At 37.9% G+C, this 19638-nt stretch overlaps 1 protein-coding gene and 1 long non-coding RNA gene across 17 annotated transcripts in view; one reads left to right on the top strand and one right to left on the bottom strand.

The window, feature by feature from the left end:
* Positions 1-15981, top strand: part of LOC138736314 (ubiquitin carboxyl-terminal hydrolase 54-like) — an 89403-nt gene extending 73422 nt beyond the window's left edge. For 9 of the 11 annotated variants that reach the window (XM_069885609.1, XM_069885607.1, XM_069885605.1 and 6 more), the window contains 7 exons: positions 1813-1932; positions 2786-2951; positions 4319-5787; positions 9106-9239; positions 11482-11622; positions 11776-11968; positions 13259-15981. In XM_069885609.1, the coding sequence (XP_069741710.1) occupies positions 1813-1932; positions 2786-2951; positions 4319-5787; positions 9106-9239; positions 11482-11622; positions 11776-11968; positions 13259-13977 (2942 nt within the window). In that variant the 3' untranslated portion in view covers positions 13978-15981. The remainder of the gene's footprint in view (positions 1-1812; positions 1933-2785; positions 2952-4318; positions 5788-9105; positions 9240-11481; positions 11623-11775; positions 11969-13258) is intronic. The other 2 variants (XM_069885614.1, XM_069885616.1) reach the window with 2 other exon arrangements.
* LOC138736315 (uncharacterized) overlaps positions 1-19638 on the bottom strand; it is a 151156-nt gene that overhangs the window by 68712 nt on the left and 62806 nt on the right. The window lies entirely within an intron of this gene.

Below are 19638 nucleotides of genomic sequence, written 5' to 3'. Positions count from 1 at the left end.
AATATATGATCTACAAAACAATTAAAGAATAACATCTGAAAAATTATCTGTAATTGGGTGGTGAATTTGAACAACCCAACAGGAGAACTCACTCACCTTTGATCCACAGAGGAGAACTATGGGGGCAGAAACTTGTGGCAATATAAATTCCCATTTTGTTTTGAACTGTGAATAACCAGCTTGTAAAACAGCCTTCAGAGAAAAGGTACTTCCACATTTTTCACCTGAATGCTCCCTGCAGAGTTTGTGATTAAAATACATATAAATTGAGGGGAAAAAAATTATCTTTACAAAGGAACATCAGTAAAGCAACTGCTTAATTTATCAGTGTAATTTGGGTTACATTTGAAATTTGTTTTGGATTGGAGAACTGCTTCTATTATCAAGTTTATAGTATTTAGCTTCATTAAAAAGTGGTCTTCATAATTTGCTTTTACACAAGTATATACAGTATAATAAAACACCACAAATAACTTAAAAAGCATAATAGTTTTAATGTTAAATTTACAGGGTCGACTATTACATGGATACTACTTTTGAGGGGCTGAAATTCATACTAGAGTGGAAAATTCCATATCAATAGCAGAAATCCAAATGATCTCTAAATGAATTAAAGTAATAAAGACAGAGTCTGTGCATCAAAACATGGAGGGGGGTGGAGAGGATGGGAGGAAGTACCTGCCTTTTTGGAGGTTTCTGGAGTTCCAATTGGCAGGCATCCGGGGACGAGATGGGAGTCCACAGTCGAAGCGTCAGGAGTTCCATCTGGGGCAGGGGGCAGGGGGCAGGGGCGAGAGTCCGCATTAGACATATTGGGAGCTCTGATGGCGACCGGCTGAAGCATCAGAAGCTCTGGCCTGATAGCGTTTGGCCTGATAGCGTTTGGGGCCGGGGTGAAAGACAATAGATGGACAGAAAATTTAGATTTTAGTGCAAAAAAAAACCAGGTCAACTTTAACAGGAAAACAACTTTTACATGAGCATATACATTCTAGCGTTGAATAGATGAGAAGGTTGAGCATTGAATAGATGAGAATAAGATGACATTTTAACATCCTTTTCTCTTTTTAAACTTTCGGCCATTTCCACATTCCCCTTTCTTATTTCCACAAATTGGCTCTACAATGTATCAGATCTGATTGTCACTGGATTACCATTTAGTAGTTTTCTTTCTCCTTTGATAGAGCTATACTGATGGTACAGTTTATTGAATCATCCAAAGCTGTGCATATTGAGGGATTGAAAATGGTGTGTGCTTTTATGCAGTGTGCTCCATTCATCTAACACAAGTAATTTTCAAGAGCACACATTGGTAGGCTTCTATTGCATTATCTTCAAAAGTGCAAAGGCAGAGTTGGTTCCTTGGTACTTCAATTAAATTTATGATCTTTGATTACTAAATGGATCCTATTCTTTCTGTCTCCTTGTAGATCCTGAGACAGTGCTCATAGTATTTTGCAACAAAAAAATTGTTCAGCCACATGATAGTCTACTCACTGCTTGTTCTGTTAAGTCATCATGTGCAGGTGACTAGGTCGGAATTTAGATTTAATTGAGGAAAATTTGTAGTTTGGAATATGTTTATTAATTTCTCTCACCAGATAAACATAAGTGCATAAAACTTTTAATTAAATAAGTACCTTCAAAGCTCTTAAAGAGATGAATTCATAACTGTTCAAAGTGAATTTTTAAGTTTAAAAGAATTCATTGATGGTTAATAAATTTCTGCTTCTTTAAGCTTTGATATTTCATTGCAGTAAATGTTTAATTAAATGTATGTGGGGAAAAAAAAACCTGCTGTTGCTTCTGCAGGGAAGACTGACAAGTTTGAGAGATCATTGCAGGAGGTAGACTCTCTATTAGAACAGTCTTTCCGCCTTGAACAAAAGGATGACTTGGCTGCAGCGCTCAATCTCTGCAATGAAGCTGTGTGTAAGTAACCCTAACTGCCTCTGCTGTTCACAGACTAAAACCTGCGCTAACCAGTAATGAAATTCTGCCTACAATAATCTGTTCTTCACTTGGCTAATAGAAACTGAACCTAAACTAGTTGCCCACGTTTATTTCTTTTTGAGCATGCCAAATTCCCAAATGCAAATGCTACATCCTCAAAAGTGTTCTTGAAATCATTTCATGAAGTACTTCATGGAGAAGTTTTGTTTTGATATAACAATGGAGTATCTGAATTTTCATATTTAATATATTACTTAGACCATAGTGTCTTATCATTTTAATTATTCAAGACTAACAATAGATTTTTAAAAAATGTGTATTCTGAAATGCACTTTTAACGGGAAACCTATATAAAATGCTTTACTTTGAACTTCTCATTTAATTTAAACCAAAAGAGGTGCAGACTGATTTTTTGTTTCTTTAATTGCTTTAGTAAGTTAAAAGTTTTGCCATTTGATACAGAGTGAAAATACAGATTCTCAGTGCTGCAAATTAAGTTAACTTTATTGCACATTTCCTTCATGCTTTTGAATATTCCAAGTCTTTGAAATCTCTTAATTTAATTGAAGAGTGATGTCTGTGCCTCGTTCATTTTATTTTGGCTTTTGCTTAGCTGTGTGGAGTTGAGTGTATTTTTATTATGTGTTCATTAAACATTTGATAAGTCTTTGTTTGCAAGCATTTTTTTGTAATTAAAGCAATATAACAGAGCTGTTACAAACACTGCTAACATTTCATCAGAGCATTTTGTGAGTGCCTCATTACTTCTATTTTACAACTGCATGTGGTTTGAGTCTGTGTGTGCATTTTTTTCTGCTGTTTTGCATTTTAGCGAAACTAAGACTTGCTATGCATGAAGGCAGTACCATCACACACAGCAGAGCCCTTGCTGATAAGAAGCTGCATATTTGCATGAAGAAGGCTCGAAGTCTGCAGGAGAGCATGCAACAATCCATCCACTCCCCTCCACCTGGGGAACCCGTGACTGAATGCAAAAGGTAGTATCTTTAGGGTTAAGAGGCAGCAAAATGTCAGATAAATGTGGTTTAATCATAAAGGAAGCTATCATATGAAATGAGAGAAAGATGCCCTCATTTAAGCAAAATATACAATCACCACAAAGTATTTTGATGTCATTTATATAAAGAAATCTGCAGACTGCTTCATTGGATATTAAATTGGCATAGAACAAATTTTAGTCATGCATCCATAATCTAAAGTGATTTCCACAGAAGGCTTTGTCATTTTGGCCACTTCTTCAAGGTTTGTCATAGTTTCTAATCCTTTAATCACAACATTTGCAAAAGATATTTTGGAATGTGCATGGAGAATCCACCGCAGAACATTTGTGGTTTTCATTTTCTCGTGAATGTTAAAATGTTAATTTTTTTTTTGCCCTTAAAATTCTTTAAATTGAATTCATAATTACTCTTTGTGAAATAAATGGGATGCAAATTTAAGATTTTAGATGTTTTCAATGTTTTAATTGTACAGTAAAGCCCCTGATATCTGGCACCTATGGGTATTGGTAGATGCTGGATTTGGAAATGTTCCTGTTGCTTGAGACTCACTCTTACAATGCCTAACTAATACACGTGCATTAAGAAGAAACAGGTTAAAAGATAAAAAATACTATACTCCACTAACACTGAACAAACTTCACACCTTAAAGCATTTTACTTGATTTTCAGTCACATTCTTTGAAAATATTTAACCGTCGCTGCATCTACAGGTTTCTCTCCTCCACTCAGCTATCTGATTAATATCATCATAATTACCCCCCCCCTCACCCAAGTTTACAGATAAATCCATACTAATATATTAATAATATACTAATAAAGAAAAGGACTCTTACTAAGCAGGGGCAAGGAGAAACTTTAAGAGAGTCACCCCAACAGTGAGCGCAACAACCAGCTCTTCATCCTGAGTGACACCACGTTATTCAAATACAACTTTATTCATATAGCTGCTGCAAGCAAGCTCTTCATCCTGGGTGATGGCATTTTATTCAAACACAACTTTATTTAAATCTAAATTATTCAAGCAACCTGCTCCGATCAAAGCATGACCAAGGCTCTCCACTGGCTGAATATTTGCTACTATCTTCACCAAAGGTTTATGAGTTATTTCAGAGAGCATTTACTTTGCAATTTCAAACTTTTATATAATTTTTCATTATATTTATTTATTTCTGTTGAATTTTTTTTTGCCAGTTGCTTGAATTCTGAATAACAGGGGTTTTACTGTCTTTAAGATTTTAACTAAATTAATTTGTCAGTCAAGATAAACAAGTAAGTGTGTTGTGCATTGACATTGAATAATATTTACAATTAAATTGTGTGAGTAACACCATTCTTTATTTCAGTGTGCAGGCTGGCCAAGTCCAAGTACTGTTAGCATTGAAGAGTGTAATGGAACCCATCAATGAGCCAGACTACAGGCCCAAATCTTCCCCAACCCTGCCAGCCTCCCATCACCAGCTACAAGTCCAACGTGCACCCGAGTTACACAGCCCTCACTCTGAATTGCATGGCCAAGCTTCTGCTTCATCAACCTCTGAACTAAAATGGAACCAATCTGCCAGATATACCCATGAGCTTCCATCTCTCCACAACTATGTTTGGGTTCCAGGAGAGAAGGTGGGGGAGAAATGTGCAATGGATATTTGTCACGTAAAAAATAATGGTGAACTGTTGAAAGAAGAATCATTGGATTCTTTTCCTCTCAATTACGAACTGAAAATGAACAAACATGGCTCCTTGCCTTTGCTCACTGCTGAATATGGAGGTGTGAGTCACACATTTTCATCGCCATCTCACAGTCATGCATTAACACAAAAGGATGAAAAAAATACGTATTCAAAAGGCAATCCTTCTGCTGTATATTTCAATTCAAAGCAACTTGAATTGAACATCAGTGAGACCAATACATCTCCATGTACAACTTTTTCTTTCACAAACTTGAACTGGTCCCCTGTACAGTCTTCACACAGAAGCAATTTGAATTTGGAGTTCAACTCTGAGATTGAAGGTGTCCGTTCACCGAAGATGAAGACAGCAGTTGATACGAATAATCTAAAGTCAGTGATAGCACAGATTCAAAGCCCAAGTGCCAAATTGGGCCAGGGAAATGATGAAGGTATTTGTAAAAGAGCATATTCCAATTTTCAGACAAAGAAAATTGATCAGGACTTATTGCAATTACCTCTGAATATTAATCAACAGGTTCCGATTCTCCAGGGCAAGGATCAGTTGGACGGTGCAAAGTGGTCTGCTGACAACTTGTATTCTCCCCATGTTTTAGAGGAACCTTCAGATCGTAATGTGGAGGCATCTGTTCCTTCTTGTAGAGCAAAGACTGTTACTGTTGCAAGAGATCTGAGCTGCCTCTCTGGAGGATCAGGTTTTCCATCTGATTCTCTAGCAGATGAGACATATGAGCAAAGATACCAAAATACTGTCCAGTTGCTTTTCAGAGAAACGTGTTCTAATAACAATTCTGAGTCAATGAGACAGCAGTATGAGCATTCCACGAGTCCTTCTGTACCTGTAAATGAACGGTTTGATGATATTAGAAAATATTATGGGCCTCGGTCAGATTGCCAAAACAGTGAGCAGCAACACTTTCATGGCAATCAGGCCAGTCAAGAAAGTAACATGTATGGTCGTGGGCAACAAATGCATCCAATTAACAGTAAAGATCAGGATATGCAGCTGAAATTTTCAGAGCTGGAATCACTCTATCAAGCAAGCCTGCAAGCCCCCGAGAGCAGGAGATACCTACCAAGAAGACAATTAGCTGAGAAGGCCACAAGGCAAAGAAGCAGTAAACCAGGTGAGAAAATTAAATGCATTCCGCATATACTTGTCCAACAGTTGATCCTGTGTGTATATTGACCTGCCCCACCCCCCTCCCCCCCCAAAAAGTTTGGGCCTGACCGCTCGCCCATCTGAGCTCCCGATGCCCTGACAATAGATCCTCTCTCTGGCCACCTGCCTATCAGAACACCTGATGGCCCAACCTTGGATCCTCGCCCCTGACGCCCACCCACTGGAGCTCCCAACGCCCCGATCGCAGATTCTTGTCCAAGCCGCCCACCTATCTGAGCTCCCGACGCACCGAACATCGACTGATCACCCGGTCCTGACCATCCAAGCTCCTGATGCCTTGAACAGCACAGGTAGTTACCACGGTCAAAAGTAGTAAACGTGTAAAAGTTTACCCCCATATTTCATCTGGAAAATTGGTCCTCAAAACTCAACTATTGCAAGAGTATATACGATAATCAACAGAAAATGACACCTCCTATATTTTGGAAAGTACGCAAAAAGGTTTTGTGTAATGTTTATGGTATTCCGTATTTAATGACAAATTGCCCAAGATTTGAAGTTTCTGTTGATGCACTGAGAAGGAGCCAACCAGTTTTATGAGAGGGTACAAAACCATGACAGTCCAGGATAGATCAATGATTTGACTAGATTATGGTGAAATTGAACCAAAAAATAAAATTACTGATTTGGTATCCTGTCAGCTTCACTATTCTGGAATATTTTCATTTTTTTTTCCAACAAAACTGGATTGTGCTAAATGAGAATAATTCTTGATTTCATATTTAGTTTGACCACTGTTCCACTTCCTGGCCTTTGATGCTTGTTATTTTAATCCTGGCTGGTATGAATTGATGTCTCAACAGCCATTTCTTTAAAGAAGAAAACCACCGAGGGCCAGAGAATGCTGTTTCGTTGGTTGTACTTGTACATTCAGATGATAATAAACTTGAAATTGAGGCAAAATCAGTTAGGTGGTGAAAATATGTACATAACAATTCTTGTTATGTTTCATGTGTCGTCAGTGATAAGATCTCTTGGCTTCAGCTTCCTTCTAAATGTTGTGCAGTAAAACACCTGATATCTGGCTCCTATGGGGATTGGTACATGCTAGATAAGTGAATTTTCCAGTTCCTTGAGATTGCATGTTGCATGGATTAGCAAAGTGACCACTAGGGGCGCCAATTTTAAACTTCCATATTTTTTTAACTATTTATTTTCCATGATTTTTTTTGCCAGTTGCTGGAGTCTGCCAGTTGCTTGAATTCTGGATAACGGGGATTTTACTGCAATAGCCACAAAATTTTGCCTTTATTAATCTAATCCCTGAAATTAAGATACTTCATATGAACCTTATCAAATAAAATCTAATACCAAGCTGCAAAATGAGGGTCTAGGACAGGTGAACAAAGTATTAGTTTTTTTAAAAAAACATTAGGCTTTAAAGGTGAGTGTTTAGTTGAGGGAATGTCAGAACTTAAGAAACTTGGCAACTGAAGGCACGATGACCAATATTGGACACATTAATTTTGGTAGAGTCCCAATTGGCGAATACAAATATCTCAGTTGCTTACAGGAAAGAGTTAATTAAAGAGGTTAGATCATGGAAGAATTTGAAAGGTAGGATGAGAATCTAAACTCATTCGAAAGCTTAAATGAGATCCAGTATAAGTCAAGAAGTTCAGAATCATGGATGAAAAGGACTTAGCATGAGTTAGAATGTGGACAGCAATTTTGCAGAGTAGAACATGTTAATGAGCAGCAAAGAATGAAGTTGGTGGACACCTTACTTTGGTGGAGTTGTATGCCAGAACTTGTAAAATAATTATTAAAGAGTGTCTAATAGAAATTTGTCTTTCTTTAAAATATGTAATGAATTCTAAACCTACCCCTGAATCCATCTCAGTCATTAATTTTAAGAATAATGTTACATGCAAGTGAGTTCATACTTGTGCTAAAATTGGAGGACAAAGTTGAAAGCCTTTGTTTGATTCCCATCAGAAGCATTCCTTTCCTGGGAGGATAGAATGACATGAGGACAGACTGGTTATTCAAGTTTGTAATGTAAAACATTCTTCTACTCAAGAGTCATACAATTGCGTAGAAGACTGGAGCAGTATTTCTCAAAGGTTTTGACCCGAAGACCAATTGACTACTATCCTAAATTATTCTCTTTTTAAGGCCCTGACATTTTTGACAGTTTTGCTTTGCATCTAGATTTGTGTACCTGAGCTTGAACTTAGATGAGGCTATAATTAAGTTGCATGTACTGAAACTCTTCCTATTTAGTACAAATAACATGTAACATTTTGTTTTCTGGAACTGGAATATTTTTAAACCTTTGACATGGATGAACATTTTATTTTTAAAAAAATCAGCTCTATGTCGATAGCAATGTCAGGGAGAGCACTTAATTTCTCTCTCACAATTAATTGCCTTTACCAATTCTTCATTTTTGCAAAAACACAATTAAGGTCATAAACAAAATAGCCTTTCTAATAGTCTTAATAGAACAGTGTTCTCTTTTACTTCACATTTGCAGATTAGAGGCACATATGCATTTGCTCCTTGATTTTATTTTTTAAAATTGGACACAAAGCACTGTTACAGGCCATTTTGACCTGACGAGTCCATGCCACCCCAACCTACACCCCTGGTAAGTTTTTGAATGGTGGGAGAAGACTGGAGTGCCTAGAGAAAACCCACACAGATATGGGGAGAACATACAAACTCCTTACAGACAGCGCAGGATGTAAAACCAGGTCTAGTCCCATTTGCTGCTGCTGTAAAGGTGTGACACTAACTGCTACACCAACCATGCTGCCAATACATATGTACACATGTTCTCAAGTAAATGAGCCCTTTCCCATGCCTCCCTTCTTAATCTTCAACCACACTCTCATACATGCTTCCTGATGTGCATGGGCCTCTAGCTCCTGATCTTATCTGCATCTTTTGGATACACAACTGTCCACAATTCCTTTCACTGTCTTTCACATTCTCCAGCTATTTTGCACAGACTGGCAAACCTACTGCTATAGACAGACAGTAGTCCAGAAGCTCTGGAATAAAGCACCATTGTGTCCAGAAGATCCACGGCCACTATTAGAAGTTTCCAGGAAATATATATGTTATAGCAACATTTACCTGCAATTGCCAGGATTAAGTTCAAACATTTGTGAAATTTTGGGAGCTACTAAGCAAAGAATAAAATTGTTCACTATTGGGTTACCATTTGATGGCCAAATTAATTCTAGAATATCATCTCATTATATACATTTATTTCAAATAAAAGAAATGTTAATGTCTCTTCTTGTGCCACTAGTTTCTGCACAAAATGTTACAAGAAAACATTTCTCTCTGCCTGAAAGAGGGCGATCAAAGACTCCAACTGCAGAGATCGAACGCAGTGCTTATCAAGCGGCTGTACCAGTGAGCACAAAGGTACCCAAAAACTTTGTAAGACATGACACATTGTTCCTAGCCTTCATAAATTTTAATCTGAATTGAATTAAAGTTGTTCTATCTGTTTTAATTTGAAATAAAATATCTTGTGGTCAATCATTTACATTTAAATTTGTGATTTCTCTCTGGCTTTGTATATTTAATTTTGGAATTGCAAATGTATAGTGTACTGGGGAGAAGTTGTGCATATATAATAGGTAAATGGAAAATGTGTCATTACACCGGACAACAATTTTTTTCAAAAGTTTTGTCCAGTGTAATCATTGAGGCTTGCTGCATGAAACAGCCCATTCATTCCAACTCATCATGGCAAATATGGTGGCATCTGGGCTCATCCCATTTGCCAGCATTTGACTCATGTTCTTCTTAATGCTTCCTATCCATACATCTGTCCAAATGTCTTTCGAATGTCATAATAGTACCCACTTCTATAGCTTCCTCAGGCCACTTGTTCCAGATGCCTTCAACCCTCTTGAGTGAAAATGTGACACCTCAACCCCTTCTCAATTAAAACTTTCCCCTATTGTCCACCCATAAGAAAACCTGAGCATTCACTTTACAGATGCCCTTCATGATTTTATAAACCTCTGTAAAGTCACCCCAAGTCTCCTATGCTCCAGGGAATAAATACCCTCTTTCAATAGTTTTAGCCTCTTTCAATAGTTCAAGGCCCAGGAGCACCCTGATTGATCTTTCTGCACTCTTCCAACACTGATGACCTTCATAAAACCAGGTGACCAGAATTTCATACGTATTCTAAGTGTAGTCTCATAAATGCCTTGCACAGCTGAATCATTAAATGGCATGGCAGACTCAATGGGCTGAATAGCCTATTTCTGCTCCTATATCCTTTGGCCTAAATAATGAAAACACCCCAATTTCCATTATTCAGACGAGTTCACTGACCTGAAACACAAAACCTGTTTCTCTCGCCACAGATGCAGTTTGATCTGCTGATGACCTTCATAAAACCAGGCGACCAGAATTTCATTCAAGTATTCCAAGTGTAGTCTCATAAATGCCTTGCACAGCTGAGTCATTTGTACTCGATGCCGATTGAGGCAAGTGTGCAAAACACCTTCTTCACCACCCTCTCCACCTGAGTGTTGCTATTTTCAGGAACTATGCACCAGCGCCCCTCTCTTTGTTCTATATAGTTCTCCAGGGTCTTGTCCTTTACTGTACAAGTCCTTTCCTGGATGGAAAGGGCTTTGAAGAATAGAAGTCAGATGTAATGGTACTAACCCAGAATACCATTGAGCTGGAATGGAAAAGTTGGGCCAATGAGTCTCATTTCCCTCTAAGGTCACCAATGCTCCTGGGAATGAAGACCCAGCTCATATGGCCTCTCCCTATATTCAAGCCCTCAATTCCCAGTAACATTCCAGTGAATCTTTTCTGAACCCTTTACAACTTAATGATATCCTTCTTAAAGCCAGGCAACCTGATACATTGTATATAGTCTTTAATTGCCAATTTAAAAAATATATCTTGCTTTTTTTTTCGGGAAAAGTTTGGATTATCTAAATGTTTCCTCATTGTTAGAGATTTGTCTCCTGTTTACATATGTATATTGAGAATAATTTTACCACTAAGTGGTAATTCTGCCTCACCTGCTATGACAATAAATCAGAAAGCTGGCTACAGTAGTATTGCCATCGTTGGGGGAATCATGATTCTCCATAAATTGGAGACTGAACTCTTCCATCATTGCTGTAGCATGTGTTTGGAGGGTTTACTCCTGATGACATAAGTTCACAATGGGAGCAGGTTAGAGCTGCCAAAACAATGGAAAAATCAGGCCTGCTTGTTTGGGTGAAGCATTAATAGGTAGCACCAGTTTTCTCATGAAGAACAAGTGGAAATAAACCACAAGCAGAAACTGCTGAAACTGCATCTGTGGAGAGAGAAACAGGTTTTGTGTTTCAGGTCAGTGAACTCATCTGAATAATGGAAATTGGGCTGTTTCCATTATTAAGGCCATTCAGCCCATTGAGTCTGCTGTACCATTTAATCATGAGCTGTAATGAATGACTTAAGGTTGGTCAAGAAACAGTCATTGATGTTGATGGAAAATTAGCTTCAGTTAAGAATTTTTATGCAGTTGTACTCTTGAATAGCCCTGCACATGAATAGTTAATCCATGATCCAATTGCATTTCAAGCTCTTCTTTAATCTTTGTATTGTTCTCCAGCAGTTCGCTTTCAAATATTTATTTGTACGTCTCATTTTTAAGGTGCATTTCAATGAGCTTTCTCCAAGAGATAATGTAGAAAATGACAATTACAGTGTAGAAAATTTCCGACGCATCGCTCGCAGCCTGACTGGAACCATTCTTCCTAACAGAGAGAGCCCTGTGGTTATTCCTCACAGTGTTGTAAGTAAAGTGTCCTGTAGCAACAGGCAAAAAAGGCACAATTGACCCTCAGTGGATTGAAGAAAGTAGCTGAGGAATAAATTTGAAGCGGTTTATTTCCTTTTGTTTATATGAGATGTCTCTTCATTTTGTCATGTCTACTTGTGTTGCAAGGAATCAACAATCCAGAGAAAGCAAGTGGAGCCTCAAAAAAGATCAGTCAGTTCTTCTTCCTTGACTTCGTCCCAAGACCCCTCTGATCCTCTTGTGTTAGCCTCTTACCCTCAACATCATCCCTTCCTATCACCGCACCTTTCGTCTGATCCACTGCAGCCCAATATGTCTGGTGATACAAACAGAGTTTCAGGTAATCTGGCTTCTACAAAGTACCAGCTTTTGCATCTTCTTCAGTGTGGGTTTGTCCATAAAGTCCTTGTTTAGATTATGTTATTTTCACATAGCATTATTTCACATACCACTCGATCTTCAGATATAAAATTATTGACATGTAGAAGCTGTTGAACAAGGTAGCTTCAAATGACTTTAGCAATGTAAGAATTGCTTAGTCATTTGCTGGCCTTCAGCGTTTGGCCATTAAATTGAAAAGCAGGATCATTCTGACAATTTAGTGGCATTTGTTTTATTGTAATAGCAAGATTCAAAATTATTGCATAGCTAGGAACGTAATCAGGCTGTGGATTAATTCTAATTATGGATGAGTATAATGTTGCATCTTAGAGGGCAGCATGATGGCTCAGCAGTTTGCACTGTTGCTTCACAGATCCAAGGACCAAGATTCAATTCTGACTTTAAGTTTAACTTTATAATTATCATCCAATTGTATAAATACAACTGGATGAAAAAGCGTTCTTCAGTCCTTAGTGTAAAAACGTGCAAACACATAGTAGAGCCTCAAAGGGTTTGTACGAGCAGTTCATCAGCCATTCAGTAGTTTCACTGCCTGTGGGAAGAAGCTGTTTCTCATCTTTGTGGTTCTGGCTCTGATACTCTGTATCTCTTTCCCAATGGAGTAGCTGGAAGATACTGAGTGCAGGGTGGTAGGGGGTCTGACAATTTTGCGCCCCCTCTTCAGACAACAATCCCGGTAGATCACATTGATGGGGGGAGGTGTTGGGGGGAAGAGACCCCAGTGATCCTCTCTCTCAATCGAGCTCCTGCAGAAAGTTGACAGGATGGTGGCTGGTAGCTTGCCCGCCTCAGTCTTCTCAGGAAGTGCAGTTGCTAAATATGTGGAGTTTATACATTTTCATGTGAATGTTTATGTTTCCCAGGTCCTCCTATTTCATCAAATGTGAATGTTTATGTTTCCCAGGTCCTCCTATTTCATCAAATGTGAATGTTTATGTTTCCCAGGTCCTCCTATTTCATCAAATGTAACAAAGGTGCTCTTAGTATAGGTAAATGGCAAAGATATCAAGAGACCAACAATTAAAGACAATATCTTGGCAGTTTTATGGAGATTCTTATGAGCTTCAATTACTTCTGCAAATGATCATTTGGGGCAGTCATTTCTCCAAGCTTTCCATCAATTATGATGAATTACTGAGGAATCAGTCTAGAGTAGACTGTAGTTATTGCTATTTTGGATTAGATCAGTGTAATGATCTTAATTTGTTCTTTTTTTTTTGGAAAGCAGACAAGAACATCGAGAAATTTCTGGCTGTGTTTGACCGGGGTGAAGCTTCCAACTACAAGAACTTCCAGAGTGTGGCTGTGAACTATGCTACTCTGCCACGCTCACAGAAGCCATCAACCTTGGGACAGAGACCCATGAGAAAAGACCAGATTAATGTTGAAACTATAATCAAGCAGAGACAATCTCGAGCAGTTCTTCCTGACAAGTCTAAGTTAGAGCAACTTTGCAAGGATCCAGTGAGAATTACATCATTGTACCGGCTGCCGCACCAAACTAAGCCTGAGGTGCCTGATAATTTTGACATTTTACCTGTGCGTTACAGATCGGGACATGGCATTGGTCAGAACACTTTTCCAAAAAGCATCAGCATGGCAAATACTTTGGACTTTCAGAAATCTTCTTTCATTGCATCTTCACGGTCCAACATTCCAGGTCCTCTCCGTCTTGATGTTCCTCCCGATGAGGATTGGAGGAAGGCATTTTACACCCACCCTCAGCACTGTGATAAGAGGTGTTTGCCAAGCCGGACTGTTACAAGAACTAGTGGGGCTGGTCCTAGTACAAGGTGGCCATCAGCTGAGCAAGCTACTTCACAGCCTGCCACCAGGGGTTGCTTGTGTGCTTTATGTCAGCTAGAGCTCACAGATGCTGGTAAAGTCTACTGCCAGAACTGTAGTTCGTATATGGCACGATTTAAGCCACGGCATTTGCCTTTGTGATCAAGGCCAGGCTAAACACCAATGATGGGGTTCACAGCAATTATCTTAAAGTAGACTAATGCTAGAACTAAAGATTGGTACTGCTACTAACTGAATGTATAGTAACTATAAAAGTTATCACTTACCAGCTGTGATATTGAAAACTGATAATGCATTTAATGATTAGTATAAGTGAAAAATAATGAAGGCTTAAGATAGAATGTATTTAAGTTGTAAAACTCCAAAATTATTCATTTATTTTGAGATTAAGTTTAAAGTTCTGATGCTGGATGTAGCGACTATACGGCTTTGATGCAGATGTGCACAAAATCATTTTTTTGCAATGTAATTTGAGCAATGAATCACTAGACACTGACATTTGGATTTCTACACTGATGTGAAATGTGCAACACTATCTACTGACAGCATAACGATCCGACACATTTTGTGGTTTTCACTTTGTCAAGTTGTGCTAGAGGTTTTCTGATGTGATCCCAGTGTACAATTTAGGTCACTCATTTAACTCCATTTGAAAGTAATTATTGGAATATTTTGTATTAAAATAAGTACAAGGAGGCAACCTTTAGTAATGTTACTTTAGTTTAGATGCGACTGTACCAAGATCTGAAAATCTGTGTAGGGTTTGATCGCATCTCAGACATCTTAAAAATTTTAATCTAGCTACTAGATTGAATTAATAAGAGAGTGCTGGATATATTCTACAGTTTAGGTAGCACCTGTGAAGAGAAAAATAGTTAACATTTCAATCATCAAGTTGAATTGTTCACTGTTTTTGTGCCTGACCTACTTCCCATTTTTGTTTCAGAATTTCAGCATCTGCAGGTTTTTTTTGCTATTAGACTCTTGATGTTTAATGTTTTGATTTAAGATTTATCTCTCCAATATTAGCAAAGGTGTTTTCCCATTTAATATAGTTTGCTTAATGGTTTTACTAAAATAGTTGAGTGATTAATTGAATGGGTCAGCAAGCAATTGTACCAACTCGGTTATTCTCTGATCCCTGTCCATTCTTTCAATGTGTGTTTCTGCAGCAAGTGACTGTCGATTACACATACACTTTCACACTGTTGAATTCAAAGTGTATTAAAAGATAAACTATCAGACGAATAGTTTTCTACGCACGCTTCTTACCATTTATTTGGTTGCACACTTGCTTCTTGCCAATTGTGAACAAGTTTCTTTTTCAATAATGCACATGAAGGATTACAATGCATTGGCATTTTATTCATTGACCTGTTGAAATGAAAATAATAGAAAGGTTTTTTTTTATCATGGGTCTTAAGTGAGAGTATGGGCACTGTTTCTCTGAGGGCCACCAGGGATGAGATGCGACTGTACACATAGAATAATGAAGGATAGAGGTTAAATATAATTATTGAGGTGCTTGTGTTCTTGGACACTGGGCTTGAGTATAATGACGTGACAAATTGTGGATGGTTAGCAGGAAGTCAGAAGGCAGCTAGATTGTCATATCCAGAGGGTTCCAGACCACAATCTTCTGTGGGACCCAGAAATTGACTCTGATTGTCTTCAATTTCCTCCTATTTTTATGCTGCTTCGTGGAACTTTGTAGAGCCTTGCCAATATTCCAACCTGCTGAAGGTCTGTGTGAAATGACACCAGTAAAAGCTTTTACAATAAACTGTTGTGATGTCTGCAGATTCATGGAAGTAATTGTGTCACTGGAGAAAGGAGACTGCAAAGTACCTTTCTGCAATTCACAGTCCTTGTGTATATCTTATAAGATTACTGAAGACAAAAGTTACGGGTGTACAGTTGTGAAGTTGAAGATTTTATTGTAGAAAATGGTTTACAGATTTTTACTGTACTTTCATACTTGTCTGCTTAGAAGTGCTTAATATTATTGCTAATGTATTCTTGTTAAAACGTGTACAGCTTTTACAGCCAAGAAATGTGAACTGGAAAATTTATGTACCAATTGGTATTTAATTGCAGTGCTAGGAAATGCAACTCATATTTTTGCAATAAAGAGTATCAAATGTGCTTTTAATTGTTATTGATCTAACCCTTATAATGTGCAAAAGGTGAAAACATTTTTATTTTTCCCTTTAGTGAATTGGGATTGACTAAGGAGGCTTGTTGGTCTTTTATAAAGGTCTCAATATATAGTCACTTGTTCTAAAAGGCAACATGGCAATCAATTTGTCATAAGTTTCCACACAAGGATCAGAGAAATGGCCAGTTAACTTATCGTGAGTAAGTCCATTTAAATCAGAATATCACCCAGGATCCTGTAAGAAGCAATGGTTGTGTCAGTTAATTCATAATATTTAAACATGAAGGTCTTAGTTTATGTTTCATCTCTTTCTTTTTCTTTTTAAAATATCTTTATTGAGTTTAATTTTTTAAAAACATACATACATACATACATGGGCTGAAATATAGGAAAAGACAGATAATTTCTACTTCTCAAATAGTACCTTAATAATACTATAATTGTGTGTACCCTTCTCAGCCAAACCCATTTTATCAAAATAAAAAAAAGGACCCCTCCCCCCCCAATTAATGAAGCCCCTCCCTCTAAACTTGTATATCTCCTATACATAAGAAATGAGGGACGACATTCGGAAACCAGACAACGCTGCTCAGGTGCATCCAAACACCCTAATTCTTTAAATTAAGATAATACTCCCTGTCTTGTAAAAATACATCTTTCACATTATATCTTTTTTTTCCTGTAACCATTGAGTGGAGGAGGAGGTGGAGGAGGTGCAGTTGCTGTCTTTCCACTTCATCAGAATTGCCTGTCCAGCTAATCCAGAAGGTAAAGACTAAAATTCTCTTCCTCTTTTTGAGATAAACCAAAGAGAGCAATTAAGTTTTTAATTTGACCTTTAAAAATGACTGATAAAATAATTTTTTTCAAAGTTTTTCTAAAATAGAGAAAGCCCAAAACATATGTATCAATTAAGCCTCGAAAATTTTACATTTATCACAATGGATCAATAGCAGAATAAAAACGAGGTAGTTTAACTTTTGAAATATGTGCTCTATGCACTACTTTGAATTGCAACACTATCAGTCTCAGAGGAGGATTCATTAATCATATTTAGAACAATATCCCAGTCCTCATCTATGTGACAAATCCATCAAATTATTATAAATAATTGATATTGAGCCTCTATAAAAAAATTAAAGTAAAAAAGTGAATCAAGGTTTGTTTCAGAAATCTGTGGAAAATCAGAAAAATTGGACTGAACAAAATCTCTGACTTGTCGATATCTGAAAAAGTGACTATTGCGTAATTTAAATTTTGCCCTCAATTGTTCAAAAGAAGAAAAATTATCTTGAATAAAAAGATCTTTAAAATTTTTGATACCCTGTCTACACCACTCCTGAAAACCTGCATCTGACAGAAAAAAAAGTTTCATCTCTGAGAACATCATTCCCCTTCAGAACTGTGCTGAAGTGTACATTTACAATAATTGGAAGTCCATAGAATTTCATCCCGAATAGTGTAGTGATTAAATTATCACACTAATGATCCATAGACCTGAATTCAAATCTATCATGGTAATTTTGGAAATTAAATTCAGTTTCATAAAACTATTAGGTTGTCATAAAATGTGATGGTTCAGTAATGTGAGGGGAACAAATCTGCTGCCCTAACCTGTATGTGTCTTGAGACACACCAACATCTTTGACTATTAAGTATTCTGAAATGGTTCAGCAAACCACTCATTTCAAAAGGAAAGGAGATGGGCAGTAAATTGTGGCATGTCAGTGAAACTCTCATTACAGAAGATTAATGAGGGCATGCTACATTGGTCTTTTGAGTTACTGCCTTTGAAGAACATAAAAGATCACAAAACACTCTTTCAACGAGGCAGAAAGCATTCTGTAATTTCCTGGTCAATATTTGTCTCAGCTAACACTCCAGAAACAGATTATTTGATCTGATGGCAGTTTCTGGAATTGTCCTGTCCTGTTTACCACATTTCGACATTGACTGCATTTCAGGATATCATGTAGTCAGCATAATTAGCAACTTTATTTCACCGCCAGCGACCCTGGTTTGAATCCAGTGCTATGTATAAGGAGTATGTACGTTCTCCCTGTGTCTTCATGGGGTTCCTCCTGGTTCTCCAGTTTCCTGAAAACACACAGGGCTTGTAGGTTAATTGGGATATTTGGGCGGCAGGGGCTCGTGGACTGGAAGGGCCTGATACTGTTTTATATATTTAAGTTTAAGATTTTTTTAAAAAGACATCAGTATTTGAGGTGTAATGAGGTTGTGCAAGGAGGTTCGAGCTGCTTTCAATTTCACTTGTTTCCCTGCTTTAAGTAGTCATACTGACTGAGAAAGAGAACATAAGGTAGAATATCATTGTACATTTTGGTTAGATTATTTTCTGATGTACATTTGTTCAGGCAGGTAGGTGGTAACATCTATCTAGTGGTGCCTCCTCGATTAATGGCAAGTTGATCATTCTTCCTTCTTGCTGTATTGACATTTTTAACAGAATGAAACACAAAAGTCTGCAGGTGCTGTGATTATAATAAAAACACAGAAATGCTGGAGAAACTCATCAGGTTGATAAAGAAGTAAACTTAACATTTTGGGCCTGAGCCCCCTGGATCAAGGTCTGAGTAGAAAGCAGGCAGACACCTGAATTAAAAGGCTGGGGAGAAGGAAAGAAAAGGCAAGGGGCAGAGCACAGACCAACAGTCAAAATATGATAATTGGATGGGGATAGGACAGGAGAGAGGAAAGTTAAGGATTGATAGGGCAAGGTTGGGGGGGGCTTGTTGGGGATTGACTCTGGGATGATGCTTCAGCATCTTTAACAGCCTTCTGACCTCTGCTATACACATTTGTATTACTTTTGCTTCCTCTTTTAGTAGAATGGTTATTAAGTGATACAAATATAATGCAACCCAGATGGATGGATGTTGGGAGACAATATGGTCTAAACCAGGGGTGGGCAAACTTTGTTTAAAAAAAACTCACATTCCGCCTTAAGTAATCCCTGAGCCATAAGTGGTGTGTGATTGGTAAGGGATTGCTTAATGTGGTATGTGAGTGGAAAGGGAAGGTTTGAGAACCACTGCTCTATAGACCCAATTGTTACGGAAATATTTTGTTTGAGAAAAATCGCCTTTGGCGCATTTCCTTTGGAGTTATGAAACCATGCACATAACGAGTCAATTAGGTACGATTAAATCAGTTGTTTTCAAACTTTTTCTTTCCACTCACATACCACCTTAAGCAATCACTAATCACAGAGCACTTGTAGCCTAGGGAATACTTAAGGTAGAATGTGAATTTTTTTAATAACGGTTTCCCACTCCTGTTCTAAACTGACCGTGCTCAAAGTGAAATTAGCATTAACTTAATTTTGGAACCCAAATATCTGCACTTCATTTACCACAATATGGCTCCATATTCCCAGTGCTCTCATTCTGCAAAGATTCTTATCAATACCCAAGTGCATTCACATACATGTTCACAGGCAGCTTGAATGGTTTTCCCAACAGCCAGCCCTATCGTGGACACACATCTCCCTTGTCATGAATGCGCAACAGTAACTGCACTTCCAAAGAAGACTGAAGCTGGCAAGGCTACCGGCCACCTTCATGTCAACCTTCCACAGAGCCCTATTAAGAGCATCCTGGTTGGCTGCATCACTGTGTGGTACG

The sequence above is a fragment of the Narcine bancroftii genome, chromosome 6 (assembly GCF_036971445.1).
Source record: "Narcine bancroftii isolate sNarBan1 chromosome 6, sNarBan1.hap1, whole genome shotgun sequence".
Taxonomy (NCBI): Eukaryota; Metazoa; Chordata; class Chondrichthyes; order Torpediniformes; family Narcinidae; genus Narcine; species Narcine bancroftii.
This window is presented reverse-complemented; position numbering and strand designations above follow the sequence as displayed.